General features: G+C 35.0%; 1 protein-coding gene across 1 annotated transcript in view; it reads right to left on the reverse strand.

Moving 5' to 3' along the window:
- The window catches only part of LOC101900483 (nuclear pore complex protein Nup88), a 95641-nt gene that overhangs the window by 2274 nt on the left and 77610 nt on the right, over positions 1–15757 (reverse strand). The window contains exons 3-11 of the mRNA XM_005180326.4: positions 6891–7016; positions 6463–6721; positions 6294–6394; positions 6058–6226; positions 2347–2486; positions 2173–2276; positions 1500–2112; positions 750–909; positions 599–687 (exon numbers count right to left, since the gene is read on the reverse strand). Of these exons, the coding sequence (XP_005180383.3) occupies positions 599–687; positions 750–909; positions 1500–2112; positions 2173–2276; positions 2347–2486; positions 6058–6226; positions 6294–6394; positions 6463–6721; positions 6891–7016 (1761 nt within the window). The remainder of the gene's footprint in view (positions 1–598; positions 688–749; positions 910–1499; positions 2113–2172; positions 2277–2346; positions 2487–6057; positions 6227–6293; positions 6395–6462; positions 6722–6890; positions 7017–15757) is intronic.

The raw sequence follows: 15757 nt of genomic DNA on the forward strand, positions 1-15757 counted from the left end.
TGTATCCAATTTAATACTTTTTTGCAAGCAGCTTCTCCATCCTCAAAGAAGTCAAGGTAGCGAATTAGATTCACTTTGGTGGGAAAACATGGTATAAAGGCAACAAAAACTCCATTTTCTGGTGTACTTCTCAAAGGGAGTTGTATCAAGAAATGTATCTACCTTGACAATACTTGGTAATTTAGTATCCTGTCTACTTAAAAAACTACTGTGCCAAATTACATTAAATTCTGCAAAACCTATCCGTTTACTTTGGCTGTGGTATAACACTTCTGTAGAACACTTTCAACAGGGGATTTTATAAAAGAAACAAATGGAATATGAAACAGTGTTTGGATGAGTTGTGTCAATGCTAACATCAAGAAGTGGAATTGGAACATATGGTTCGTGTCTAAACTAAATATATTTTTCATATTAAATTTGGTTACATTCGATTCCGAGAGATGTCTCCAAAAACTGACGGCTTTTTGCAGTGAAACGTTGTCTAAAAACTGACTCCTTTCTGGTCTCTGTTTTGCCTTCAAATCCTTCAAATTTTTTCCTCTAGAGTCTATTCCCGTAGATCATATATAAATCACCTCCCCTTCCCCCTACTTACATTTGCAATAGGATCTCTTTGATTGTTCTCTCCTGAGTTTCTGGCAATTCAAAGTTTTTCTTTTTGGAATTTTCTTGATATTTGGCAATCTGAAAATAAGGATATAAAATATTAAATAAATTTCCATTTGAATTTTCATTATTGCACTCACATGGTAACTCTGTTTATTGATGGATTCTTTGCATTTCTGCAGGGCATTGGTCATGTTTTTGGTCATCTTATTGATGCGTTCTACCTCCTGGGCGAATTCCTTTTCGGCCAATGAATTGCTGGGCAAACAGGTGTTGGCCTGGCGCATTAGATCCTGGCAGCTAGGGAATGAGAGAAATAAAAAAAAAAATATTAAAAAAGAATATAAATTAAGTAAGCTTTGTTTCAAATAGGGTCTGTAGGTAATTCTCACATCTGAAGATGTGGATTTTTCCTAGAAAATATCGAAAAATTCTTTATTAAAAGGCTAGAAAGAGGAAAAGTGCATAACATATTGATATAGTATTCAAACTAACTAATTAATTTCCAAAACGGGGACAGGCAGATGATTCCCATTTCTAAAATGCAAATTGGGAAAACGGTGGTGTGCACCTTTTCTACAGCCCTAATATGAATTTAGAAAGAATAAAAATGTTTAATGGAATTAAATCGCTGGCATTTTTCTTGATGGCTATATTTTCATTATAGCTCGAATTGGTATTTTGACTACCGGGAGAGCTTCCATTTTAAATATATAAACCCATTTCCAGCTAGGTCAGAAACCTGCTCAGCTATCTTATACATAAAATTCCAAAAATTATCTCATTTTTAGTTATGACCTCTTAACACTTAGCTCCTCAAAACACCAGGTCACTTTGTGTGCCCACTCAGCATTACTTAAGTTATTGCTTCCAACTAAAATTTTACTCACATTTTCGTTAAGACCTCCTGTTTATCGCTGAGCTCCTCAAAGCGTTCAGCCAATTTGTGGGCCTTATCCCGGATTTCTTCACGTTCCGCCTCCAAATCGGCAATATCTTGTTTCTGTTGGTCACGGCACAACTTAATGGTGTGTATGCGTTTAGCAACTTCGGCCTTAACCAATTCATGACGTTTCAAATACTGTGTACGCAATACCTCTATGGCCTGCGTCAAAAGTTCATAGCATTCTTGGGGTGATGGATTATTGCTCTTATCCAGCGATAGGATGGGTTGGGTAACACTACGTTTCAACATATTGCGTATGTGATCGACAAAAGAGGGTCCCATTAGCAATTGATTCAATTGATTTTGATTGGCATCATCAGTCTTTTGGAGAGACATGTCATCTTTGGATTTTGTTTGTGAATCCAAAAGGAGTTTGGCATCTATGACAAGTTTGAGGGTAATAACCTGGCCACTGGCCAATAGCAAGACAATACACGAAGGCATTTGCAGCAAAACGAAGCCTAGAACGGCATTGATATTGTCTCCAGTATCGATTTTGGTACAAACCAAATATTCAGCATGTGAGGGAGTGGAGAGAGTGGTTATGTCGCTATCAACTGGAAGGGAATAAAAGGACACCTCAGAATTTATTTTTAAGGAATATTATTCTATCTTACCTTCATTTTCCAAAAACCTTTGTAATTCTCCAATAAAGTTAACCGTGATAACATGCAGACCGGTATTGTGATAGGCAAAATAACGTAGCTCATTGATGAAATCTCTGGAAATGGTGATAAGAAGGACGTTCCATTTCTTTTCAAAAAATGTATTTAAATATATCCAAATCTCACCTCTTAAGATAAATGGGACAAAAGTAGGGTTGATTTACATCATCCTTGGGTAAACCCAATTCCAGCTCAACTGTTTCCAAAACATGTACGGTCCATTCGCAGGGATGTATAATCAGACTGTCATCGACTTCATTGAAGGACTGGAGGAAAATGGAAAGACGATTAAAATGATTAAAAATATGGAAACAGAAAGAAAAACTGAAGATTAATATTCTGCTAAGCCTTGAGAATCCTGGGAGTGTTTTTATGTTTCAAGAAGACCTGAAGAGATTTTGAATCCCTTAGAAGATTTAAAGACATACATTATATACTTCTTCCATGTATGTGAGTCCTAAAGAAATAAAGAAATAGAGATATTGGTCCCTGAAGACTGCGAGAAGTTTCGTAAACATCAGGGGTTTTTTTAGTACCAGAGGACTAGTGAAAGTTTCCTTAATAATTTTCTGTTCGTAGAAGATCTAAAGAAGTATTCCATCCCTAGAAACTCGTAAGACTTTTTTAAAGAATACCAGAGACTCATTTGAAACATCCAAGCCTAGCTAACATATCTTACATTTTCAAACTCCAAAAGCAGGGATATAAAACCATAGAGATTTTATCCTTAAAGGATACCAGAAGAATTCTTGTATACAAAGAAGCTCTTAGAAGTTTTTCTGGATATAGAATAACTGAATACATTTTCTAAATTTAGAAGACTTACAGAGGTCTACGATAAGAGGTGCCCTATCAATAGAAATCCGTGAAGATCCTAAAAGGCTTTATTTTCACAGGAAAATGGAAGAACTTTTAATTTCATAGAAGCCCAAAATAGGCTTTTGAATAGAAAAATATGGTCTCTAAAAATCCCAACTCAATTGCACGGGATACTTAGACGAGAGAATTCATTCTGAGACACTTTTTGCTCAAAGAATCCTTGAGAATCTAAATAACTATCAGGAATAACTATTATTGACATGGCAGTTTAATTGGAGCTATAAATGTTTTAAAAACCCTAAGCAAGAAGGGTAGGATCCAATTGAAATTATCTGCTTTTTAGCCCCAAAAATAAAACCTTAAAGACTTTGTGTTCATGGGACACCTGAATTCAACGAAGACCTTAGGAGGTTTTCTAGACAAAAAAAAATAACTGAAGGTTTCTTCAATCTCTAGGGTTTTTTGAAGTGGATGCCAATTACATTCGTGAAGATCCTTAGAGGCTTTCTTTGCATAGAAAAATTGAAGAATTTTTATTTCCATAGAAGACCAAAATAGGCTTTTGACTAAAGAAAAGAAATATGTTCTCTAAAAATCCCAACACAAATGCTCGGGATTTTTAGCTACCATAAACTCTAACGAGAGGATTCATTCTGAGACACTTTTTGCTCAAAGAATCCTTGAAAATCTAAATAGCTATTGGGAATAACTATTATTAACATGGGAGTTTAAGTGGAACAATAAATGTTCCAAAAAGCCCTAAAGAGGAGATGTAGGATACCCATTGAAATTATCTGATTTTTAGCTCCCAAAATAAAACCTCAAAGACTTTGTGTTCATGGGACACCTAAATTCAACGAAGACCTTAGGAGCTTTTCTAGACAAAAAAATAACTGGAGGTTTCTTCAACATCTAGGTTTTCTGAAGGGGATGCATATTCCATTCACAAGAAAACCACGAGCTCTAAAGAAAAATACCTCCCCCCCCAAAAAAAAAAATTAAAAAAAGATCGTGTTGAAAGGACACCTGAATTCAACGAAGACCTTATGAGGTTTTGTAGGCCTAAAATATTTTTCCTGAAGAGGTAAGTAACATAATTGGAGCAATAAATGTTTCAAAAAGCCCTAAAGTCGAAAGTTATGATCCAAATTAAATTATCTGTTTTATAGCTCCCAAAATAAAATCTCAAATACTTTGTCTTCAAAGGACACCTGAATTCAACGAAAATCTTACGAGGTTTTCTAGACAAAAAAAAAACTAGAGGTTTCTTCTACGTCTAGATTTTCTAAAGTGGTAACGGATAAGATGAGGTACCTTATTTATAGAAAGCAATAGATAGGATTTTCATTCAATAAGACCTAAGGAGGATTTCTTTTCATAGAAAAGTTCCTTATTTATAGAAAGCAATAGGGTTTTCACCCATTAAGACCTGAAGAGTCTTTATTTTCATAGAAAAGTGGAAGAAGCCGTATGTCCATAAAATATCAGAAGGTAACTTTTAAGAAGTCTAAATGAACAAAAGTGGAGTTCAGGAATTAGGAGTAAAGTACTGAGGAGTCTTCATTTTCATAGAAAACTGGAAAACTGGAAAACTCCATATAAGATCGGAATAAAGCTATTAAGAAGCCTAAATGAAGGACAGTGGAGTTCAACTTAATTCCTCTGTATTTTCAGCTTTCAAAATCCTGGGAAGGTTCTATTCTTTGAACATTTAAATTTTATATTACAATGAGATCTTAAGAAGTATTTTATGAAGGCTCTCTTATCCAAAAAGAGGAAGATTCCTTAACTTATAGGAAAACTGAGGGGATATTCAAAAATATTAGATGTGAGAAGATGCTCTAGTCGCAGAAGGTCATGGATGGTTTTTTAAATCTTCTATCCATGAAGGCAATGTAGCACCAACTTAATTTCTCTGTATTTATAGCTTTAAAATTCCGGGGAGGTTCTATTCATATAAACCTTAAAGATTTTATATTTCTGAGATCTGAGGAAGTATTTTATGTAACAAAGCCCTCCGGAGTTCCTTCTGGAAAAAAGAGAAAGATTTCTATGAACTGTGGGAGAACTGAAAAGGGGTATTTTAGAATATTAGATTTGAGAAGGTGTCCTAGTCGCAGAAGGTCATGGATGGGTTTCTAGATATTTTATCCATGAAGGCTATGTAGCATCAATGAAGGAAAGCAGAATTCAACTTAAACTCTCTGTATTTATAGCTTTCGAATTTCCGAGGAGGTTCTATTAATTTAAATTTTAAAGATTTCATATTTCAATGTGATCTGGGGAAGTATTTTATCTAACAAAGGCCTCAGGAAGTCCTCTTAGCAAAAAAAAAAAAAATAAATAAATAAATAAAATAAAAAAAGAGGAAGATTTCTAAAATCTGCAGGAGAATTGAAAAGGGGTATTATAGAATATTAGATTTGAGAAGATGTCCTAGTCGCAGAAGATCATGGATGGTTTTCTAGATCTTCTATCCATGAAGGCCATGCAGCATCAATGAAGGAAATCAGGGTCCAACTTAAATCCTTTGTATTTCTAAAATTCAAATTCCGGGAAGGTTCAATTAATTTAAACGATTTAGAGATTTTATATTACAATGAGGTCTGAAGAAGTATTTTATGTATTAAAACCCTCAGGAGGTCCGCTTAGCAAAAAAGAGGAAGATTTCTAAAATCTGCAGGAGAACTGAAAAGTGGTATTCTAGCATAATAAACTTGAGATCTCCTAGTCGCCGAAGATCATGGATGGTGTTCTAAATGTTCTTTCAGGAGGTCCTCTTAGCAAAAAAGATGAAGATTTTAAAAAACTGTAGGAGAACTGAATAGAATCTGTAGGAGAACTATTATTTTAGAATATTATATTTGAGAAGATGTATGATTTTCTTAGTCTTTCCTCCACGTAGACCTGGATGTATATTCTTTCTACAGAAACCCGTGTAGGACTTATTTATAAAGAACGCCCAAAGCGGATTTTAAACATAGAAACCCTGAAAGTGGAACATAACGCCCAACTTACATCCTCGGCATTTTCAGCTTCCAAAAACAGGGCATGATGCAGTTTACCATTGGTCTCGGCAATAACCAAGGTGGGTGGCAGTGAGGGTATGACCAAAATCGAACAACTATCCAAGCCATAATTATCCACTGTGGAAGGGGTGATGGTAATGGGGCCCTGTAAACGGGGTCTATACAAAAAATTAAAACAACAATAGATTAATAACATTTCAAAAAAATCATAAATCAAAGGCTTACCTCTCAGTATCCAGACCAGACATCAGGACATAAATATTGCCATTTTCCCTTAGGATTACAATTGGCCATTCAATCTTTTCGGGTAATTTATTGGAGCTAACCTAAAAGTAGGCAACAAATTATTATTTAAATTTAGTTTTCTTCTCCGATGAAATTTCACCTCACTTACCTTTGTTGTCTCACCAATTATTGTCCTATTGGTATTCTGATTAAGTCTGGTACTATTCACGAGAACACTTTGATCCTTGTTTATGGTGGCATTCATGGTATTCACTTGCATTTCGGCCACATTAACAGCTGGGGCTATGTCAAAATCCACGGCAGCCTCTCCCAGGGCATATACGGTGGAAGGATTCAGGCTGCCATCATGTTTCAGGGGCAAAGGGCCAACTTGCCAAACATGGCGCAAAGAGGCATTGTCATAGACTCTAAAAAATTAGAAATAGAAACAAAAAGAAAAAAATAAAAGCATACTTTTAGGTGCAAGCGAATTAGAAAATTAGCAGTTGCTAATAAATATTGTCACTTAAGCCCTGAAAACCCTTTTTCTCCACTCTTTTTTGTCTGTCATTTGTGTTGTTAGACTCTAAACCTCACCTTATGGTATTGTCCGACAGCAAAACAAGCAAATGTGAATCCGTGGGTGAGGCCGGATGCCAGCGTAATTGTCGTAATTCCAAATGTGGATTATTTGCAAAGAAGTGGCCATCCAAATTAGAGGCTCTGCAAAAAAAAGAAGAAAAAGAAATGGAATGAAAATAGAAATAAAACAACAATTGTAATTGTAATCATAAAAAGCAAGTGATTTAGGATAAGGATTTAAAAAAATTAAGTTGAGTTGGGGGAGAGTCTGAAAACTGGGAGATAAAAATTAGGGATTACAAAGAAGTCCTTTTTATTTAAAGAAATATAAAATATTGAAAATGATAACAAATGTTTTTTTATACCCAAAGCCTACAGAGGGCACCACCAATACGTGACTCTTCAAAATAATAGATTTAGAGCCTAAGTCTCTTTGAAAAAAATCCGTTTCAGGACATTTGGAATCGATCTAGGGATATCCTTCGGTCTATTTGTGTGGCTGGTGGCCACGATAACTCTTGAAGTTAATATCCGTTGTGGTCCAAACTAGGTACTTCGTAATATTATTATCAAACTTAGATTGAGTTAGGAGATGGGCAATATCGGCCCACTCCTTCGGGTACCTCCCCCACAAAAGATCAAAATTTTCCCAGAAAATAATTTACCATATATTCAAGAGAGGATCATTCAATTTTGTTCAAACTTTGCAAATCCTAATATTTGAATTAGTGCTAGGACAGGTGCGAAAATAGACAATATCGGCCCACTCCGTCAAGTACCTCCCCCACAAAGGGTCAAAATTTTGAATAATTACAACTCTCATAAAATTTGAAGTAAAGGTCCAATTGTCTTCAAATTTCGCGAATATCAATATTTCTGTCAACACAAGATCTGGTATGAAAAACGAATGGAACGGACTACTACTTCTGGAACCTCCCCCACAAAGGATTCAAAATTTTGAATAACCATCACACATAAAATGCAAAATAAGTTTCTGATTCTCTTCAAATTTCATATATCCCAATATCTTTATTAAGTAAAGATCTGGTGTGAAAATGGGATATTTCGGCCCTTTCCTTCTGGTACCTTCCCCACAAAGGGGTCAAAATTTTGAATAATTAAAACGCTCACAAAATGCGAAATAAGCTTCTGATTGGCTTCAAATTTTATACATTCCAATATTTCTATCAATAGAAGATATGGTGTAAAGATGACGGATATCGGGACACCCCTTCTGGTACCTCTCCCACAATGGGTTCCAAAACTTGAATAACAAAAACTCTCATAAAATGCGAATTAAGCGTTCGACTGGCTTCAAATCTCACATATCCCAATATTGTTATTAATGAAATGTTTGGTGTGAATATGATGGACATCGGCCTACCCCTTCTGGTACCTCCCGCACAATGGGTTCCAAAATTTGAAAAACAAAAACGCTAATAAATTGCGAAATTGGCGTTCGATTCCTTTTAAATTTTGTACATTTTAATATTTTTATTAATACAAGATCTGGTGAGAAGTTGGGATACATAGGCCCACCCCTTCTGGTACCTCCCCCACAATGGGTTCCAAAATTTTGAATACCAAAACGCTCATTAAATGTAAACTAAGAGTCCGATTGGCTTCAAATTTCATACGTCGCAATATTTTTACTAACACAAGATCTGGTGTGAATATGGTAGCTATCCGGCCAATCCTTCTGATACCTCCCCCACAATGGGTTCCAAAATATTGAATAACAAAAACGCTCATAAAATGCGAAATAAGCGTTCGATTGGCTTCAAATCTCACATATCCCAATATTGTTATTATTATAAGATCTGGTGTGAAGATGATGGATATCGGCCCACCCCTTCTGGTACCTCCCCCACAATGGGTTCCAAAATTTGAATAACAAAAACGCCCATAAAATACGAAATAATCATTCGATTCTCTTCAAACTTTATATATATCAATATTTTTATTAAAAAAAGATCTGGTGTGAAGATGATGAATATCGGCCTACCCCTTCTGGTGCCTCCCCCACAATGGGTTCCAAAATTTGAATAACAAAAACGCTCATAAAATGCGAAATAATCATTCGATTCTCTTCAAAATTTATATATATGAATATTTTTATTAACACAAAATTTGGTGTGTAGATGATGAATATCGGCCTTCCTCTTCTGGTACCTCCCCCACAATGGGTTCCAAAATTTGAATAGCAAAAACGCTAATAAAATGCGAAATAAGCTTTCGATTTTCTTCAAATTTCATATATCCCAATATTATTATTAATACAAGATCTGGTGTGAAGATGGCGTATATCGGCCAATATCTTCTGGTACCTCCCCCACAAAGGGGGATTTTTAAATATATTCTTATTTATTTATAAAAAAATATATTTATTTTTGTTGTTTTTTATTATTATTTTTTTATTTTATTTTTAAACATCCATTTGTTTTTATAATGGACTTTAAATCCAGCCCTTTTTTTACATCCACTTATAATTATGTCTACATCTCTTAGCAAATTATTTATGGACATTGAGAAAAAAATATTCGAAAAAAACTCCGCCCAGTTGAGAATTAATGTAGAACGAACTACCCCACACCCTCCTTCCACAACCTTTAAAAAATATGTCCAGTAAAATTTATTTGCGAATGTTGTATTTTTTTTTGGGGGGCTCTGCGACAAGCTTAACGAAACCTTTGAATAATTTTGAACAAAGTAACTGTAACCACATATCATTATCTAAACGGGAAAGGATTTACGCTTAATAAAAACAAGGAGGCAAGGATAAGAAATGAAGAAAATAAAAAAAAAGTAGAAGGACATGTACATTAACCATTTGTTTTTTCGTTTTTTTGGAGGAGGAAAAAACGCGTTACCAAAACTTTGGCAAATGGAAAATCTGGTCAGCAAAAGAAAAAAAAACGGCTCTGGGACCCCTCCCTTGTTAAATGGATTCTGTTTTTTTTTCTTCTACCATCCTTGTGACATAAAGGACATTTTTAAAACAACTGCATATGCAAAAATGTGTAATACGCGCTCATTATGCGCATTTGCCGCAGGATAGAAAAACAGCAGCTGGAAAAAATTTGGGGAGCTATTTTTTTTTTGGAGGAAGAAGCCTAGTTTAAATTTGGCTGGGGAAGGGAGTAGCTAATAATTTTAATTTTTTTTCGCCAACTTGGCTTTACAATTCTTGGGCCATAAAGCAGGTTTGTTGCTGGCAACACCCACCCATTTGGTTTTTTCTCACTCCCATTTTCCTGCAGAAAAAAAGGACATCAACGGGGAAAAAAATGAAACGCATGCTTATGAAATTTATTTGTTACGGCTTACAAAGAACAAAATATCGCACATATTATAATTCTTGAAACACCCAAAAAAGGACATTACACACACTCATTATAATCGTTGACATAAAAGGAAATGTATGGCATCATTTGAAAGTTGCGATGCGGTGGCGCCCAACGTGAAAGAGATGGAAGTGGAGATCCACTAAATGCATTTAGTTCTCGGCGTTTTTTCTTACTTCCCTTCTTGCACAGAGTGTGGGTGTTTGGTTGGCTATATCTTATGGTGGGATTTGTTGTACAATCTTTCTATTTTTTTGCAGCTTCTAACCACACTCACACTTACACCAACACGTTGATATATTGCATACATGCGAATAACAAATACTAGCATTTTGGTTTCAATATTTTATATTATAATTCCCTGCATGGATGTAGGATGTTGTTGTGGGGGTTGGGTCTTTTTTTCGGAAAGGGTGAATATAAAAGGAATATGGTATTTTTTTAAAATTTAAAAAAAAATCAAACTGGGAAAAGGGAAAAATAGGTCCTCTCCTTCCGATACTTCCTACACAAAAGGGCAAATTTTGCAACAACATTTTACTTCATAGAAAGTGGGAAGATCATCCAATTTTTGTGCAAACTTTGTAAATCCAGATATTTGCACCAGTTTTAGGTCATGTGGACCTTCCCACAAAGGGTCAAAATTTTGAATAATTATACCTGTTACAAATTGTGAACTAAGAGACCGATTGTCTTAAAAGTTTGCACATCCTAACATTTCTTCCAACTCAAGATCTGGTATAAAGAACGGATACAACGGACCACTAATTCTAGTACCTCCCCCACAAAGGGGTCAACATTTTGAATAACAAAAACGCTCATAAAATGCGAAATATGCTTCCGATTGGCTTTAAATTTCGTATATCTTAATAATTTTATGAACACAAGATTTGGTGGGAAGATGGTGGATATCGGCCCACCCCTTCTGGTACCTCCCCCACAAAGGGTCAAATTTTTGAATAACAAAAAACGCTCATAAAATGATAAATAAGTATCCGATTGTCTTCAAATCTCACACATCCCAATATTGATATTAACACATTTTTTGATGTGAAAATGATGGATATCGGATAACCCCTTCTGGTACCTCCCCCACAATGGGTTCCATATTTTTAATAACAAAAACGCTTATAAAACGCTTAATAAGCGTTCGATTCTCTTCGAATTTTATACATTCTAATATTTTATTTAATACAATATTTGGTGTGAAGATGATGCATATCGGCCCACCCCTTCTGGTACCTCCCCCACAAAGGGGGCCAAATTTTTAAATAACAAAAACCCTCATAAAATGCGAAACAAGCTTCCGATTTTCTTCACATTATGTACATCCTAATATTTTTATTAATACATCATCTGGTGTGAAGATGGAATATATCGGGTCAACCCTTCTGGTACCTCCCTCACAATGGGTTCCACATTTTGAATAACAAAAACGCTCATGAAATGCGAAATAAGCGTCCGATTCTCTTCCAATTTCACACATTCCAATATTTTTATTAATACAAGTTCTGGTGTGAAAATGATGGATATCAGCCCACCCCTTCTGGTACCTCCCCCACAATGGGTTCCACATTTTGAATAACAAAAACGCTTATAAAACGCGAAACAAGCGTTCGATTCTCTTCAAATCTCACACATCTCAATATTTTTATTAATACAAGTTCTGGTGTGAAAATGATGGATATCGGCCCACCCCTTTTGGTACCTCCCACACAAAAGGGTCAAAATTTTGAATACCAAAAATCGCTAATAAAATGCGAAATAAACATCCGATTCTCTTCCAAATTTATATATCCGAATATTTCGTGAAATAAAATATCTGGTGTGAAGATGAAAGCTATCGATTCATACCTTCTGGTACCTCCCCCACAAAGGGGTCAAAATTTTGAATAACCAAAAATAGCATATTTTCATTTTTTTTTAAATATATATTTTTTTTGTTTTGTTGGCCGTTAAAACAAGGTGGATCTATATAGACCTTCTGTCTAATCGGCTAGAAACTGAGGTTAAAATCATGAAAATACCGAATATCTGGAGGTACAGTTATATGGGGGCTATGGGAAAACGTGGACCTATATAGACAACTTTCTGTTACAGAAAATATATTCCATTATGAACTCCTAATACCGAATAAAAATCTATTCCGCCGGAAAATCGTCAAAATACCGAATATCGGGATTTACATTTATAAAGGGGAATACACAAAGATGTGGACCTGTACCATTTTCTGTGATATGAGGGCTATATGAAAACTTGGACCTATATAGACAATTATTCGCCAGAAGAGGCAGCGCCTATTATGAGTTTCAAATATCAAATTTGAGATAATTCTGTTGAAAAATGTAGCTAAAATCCCTGAAATACAAAATATCGGGAGGTACAATTATATAGGGCGTTATAGGAGAACGTGGACCTATATAGAAAATTTTCTGTCACTGGAAAAGGAATCAGTAACGAACTCCAAATACCGAATTTTAAGGTAATCGGCTAGAAACTGAGGCTAAAATCATGAAAATACCGAATATTGGGAGGTACCGTTATATGGGGGCTATGGGAAAACATGGACCTATGTAGACAATTCTTTGTTACAGGAACTAGAATTTATTATGAACTTCAAATACCGAATTTAAAGCCATTCTGATAAAAACTTAGGCTAAAACTCTAAAAATACCGAATATCGGGAGGTACATTTATATGGGGGCTATGGGAATACGTGGACCTATATGGACAATTTTCTGTCACAGGAAATAGAATCCCTTATGAATTCCAAATGCCGAGTTTAAAGCTATTTCGTAAGGAACTGTGGCTTAAATCGTCGAAATACCGAATATCTGGAGGTACAATTATAGGGGATCTATATAAAAACTTGGACCTTCAAAGCCAATAATTTGCCAGACAAGGCGGCGCCTATTACGAGCTATACATATCAAATTTGAGATAATTCTGTTGAAAACTGTAGCTAAAATCCCTGAAATACCGAATATCGGGAGTACAATTCTATGGGGTCTGTAGGAAAACGTGGGCATATGGGGACAATTTTCTGCTGCAGGGAAAGGCATCCAATGTGAACTCCAAATACCGAATTTTAAGCTAATCGGCTTGAAACTGAGGCTAAAATCATGAAAATACCGAATATCGGGAGGTACAGTTATATAGGGACTATACTAAAGCTTGGACCTACATATATCCAATAATTTGTCAGACAAGGTGGCTCCTTTACGAGCTCTAAATATCAAATTTGAAGTAATTCTGTTGGAAAATGTGGCCATAATCCCTAAAATACCGAATATATGGAGGTACAGTTATATGGGACCTATATAGACAGACCTATGCAGGGATATTGCCAACATGCTGGGAACACAAATTCCCAATTTATAGAAAATTCGGTTTAAAATTAAGTCTGAAACAACCACAGAAACTTAAATCGGGTAGTACAGTTATATGGGGGCTATATTAATACTTGGAGCTACTTGACCCATTTTCAATACCAAAATTCGTATGAATGTTTTTTACAAATATACCTCGGGATTCTATTTTTTTTAAATACGTCGGGAATTTTTCATAAAATTTGGGGAAATTTTATTTTTTTTTTATATTTTTGATATTTTATTTTTAGTCATCCCCAAACGGGTCACCCTTTCATCTAAACTGTCCATTTGATACATCTTTCATTATGTAAATGTATGCTTTAAATATGTAAAGGCAAATGTGATTTTTTTCTTAAGCTTTTTTTATTGTTGTTGCTGTGTTGTTACATTTTATTTTATTCCGCACGGCAAGCACAGCCAGCTCTTGGGTGCCTTTTTATAGTTATTATTGTTGTTGTCATTTCGTCCTCTAGATTTTATTTCTTGTTAACAAATCGTGGCCGAGTGAGTGTTTTACTATTTTTTTGCACTTTTTTTTTCTCCTGCTGTCCATTTTTTTTGAACAACAACAACAACATCCATATGTGACGTCCGCCCTCTCATAGCTGGGGATTCGGCAGATGGCGGAATGGATGGATGCGACTCTGTTAAAATTATTATTGCAACTGGGAGTCTGGGATTTATACTCTGACATTTTTCATGTTAACCGTTTTTGGTTTTGTATTTTGTTGGGTTTTTTGTTTCTGTTTTCAAATCCCATTGTTGTTGTATGGTCAACGCGAGCTGCCGGGTTTTTACTCGGCCAAAAAAAGACATCATGTTCTAAGAAAATCAAAGTAAAAAAACCCAACCTTAGAACGTGTTTTATCTCTACCAGCAAGCATGGAGCTCTTGTTTTCAAATATGTAAAGCACGTTCGAAGCCTTGGGGGGAGGGGAGATTGGAAGGAAGGTCGGACTGGTTTTTACAAAAAACGAAGAGAATTCTCAAAAAAATAATATTTTAAAGGATGAAGGCTTGATTTATAAAAAAAATTCTCAGAGTCCCGATAAAATTTTCTATAGAAAAAAGTCCTCCATATCAGCCCAGAATTTTTTTTTCACATATAACAAGTTTTTTTCGTTGAATGTTTTCTCATAGAAAAATCTCCACTGAGAATATCCTCTGTGGAAAAACATCTTCTTCTACTTCCTATTAAGGGAGATATCATCAGTCCTCTGAGAATTTTTTCTGTAGAACAAGTCTATTTATTCATCGTTTTCTTTATCGAAAAGTCTCCACTGTAAATTTTTTTTGTAGAGAAAAGTCCCTAAAATCTTCTTATCTCCTTTTAACGTTTTTTTTGTAGAGATATCTCAACCGAGAGTCTATTCATTCATCGTTTTCTTTACCGAAAAGTCTCCACGGTATTTTTTTTTGTAGACAACAGTCTCCAAAACCTTCTTATCTTCATTTAACGTTTTTTTTTTGAAGAGAAATCTCCACCAAGAATTTTCGCTGCAGAAAGAAGTCTTCTCCTACTTTCTATTGAAGAAAATATCATCAGTTCATTGAGGATTTTTTTCTATAGAGAAAAAGACTTTTTATTCAATTTTTTTTTTACGAAAAGCCTCCATTGTTGACTTTTTGTAGAGAAAAAAGTCTCAAAAAGTGAAAAAGTGTCCTCCTGAAAGTTTTTCCCACTGAGAATTCTCCAGTCTATTCAACTTTTATTGTATGAAAAAGTCTCCACTGTGGTTTTTTATGGCCAAAAGTCTCCAAACTGTAAGGAAAAAATCTTTTTAGTTCATTGAGGATTTTTTATTCAATTGAGTATTTTTTTAAAATCTCCACTTAGCGTTTTTCCTAGGAAAGCCTCAGACTTTTTTTCTATTGAAGAAAGCATCACCAGTCCACTAAGTAGTTTCTTTTCTAAGGGATTAAGTAACTTTATTACAGGTTTTTTGTGAAAAAGTCTCCACTTCTGATTTTTTCGTAAAGAAAGGTCTACAGAGTCCATTGAGGAACTTTTTTACTGACTAAAGACTCTTTATTGGAGTTTCTGCTACGGAAAAGTCTCCCCTAAGGGTTTTTTCTATAGAAAATGTCTCCTGGGATATAGTAACTTTATTCCAAATTTTTTGTAAAAAAGTCTCCACTTCTGATTTTTTCGTAAAGAAAGGTCTAC

The sequence above is a fragment of the Musca domestica genome, unplaced genomic scaffold (assembly GCF_030504385.1).
Source record: "Musca domestica strain aabys unplaced genomic scaffold, Musca_domestica.polishedcontigs.V.1.1 20, whole genome shotgun sequence".
Lineage (NCBI taxonomy): Eukaryota > Metazoa > Arthropoda > Insecta > Diptera > Muscidae > Musca > Musca domestica.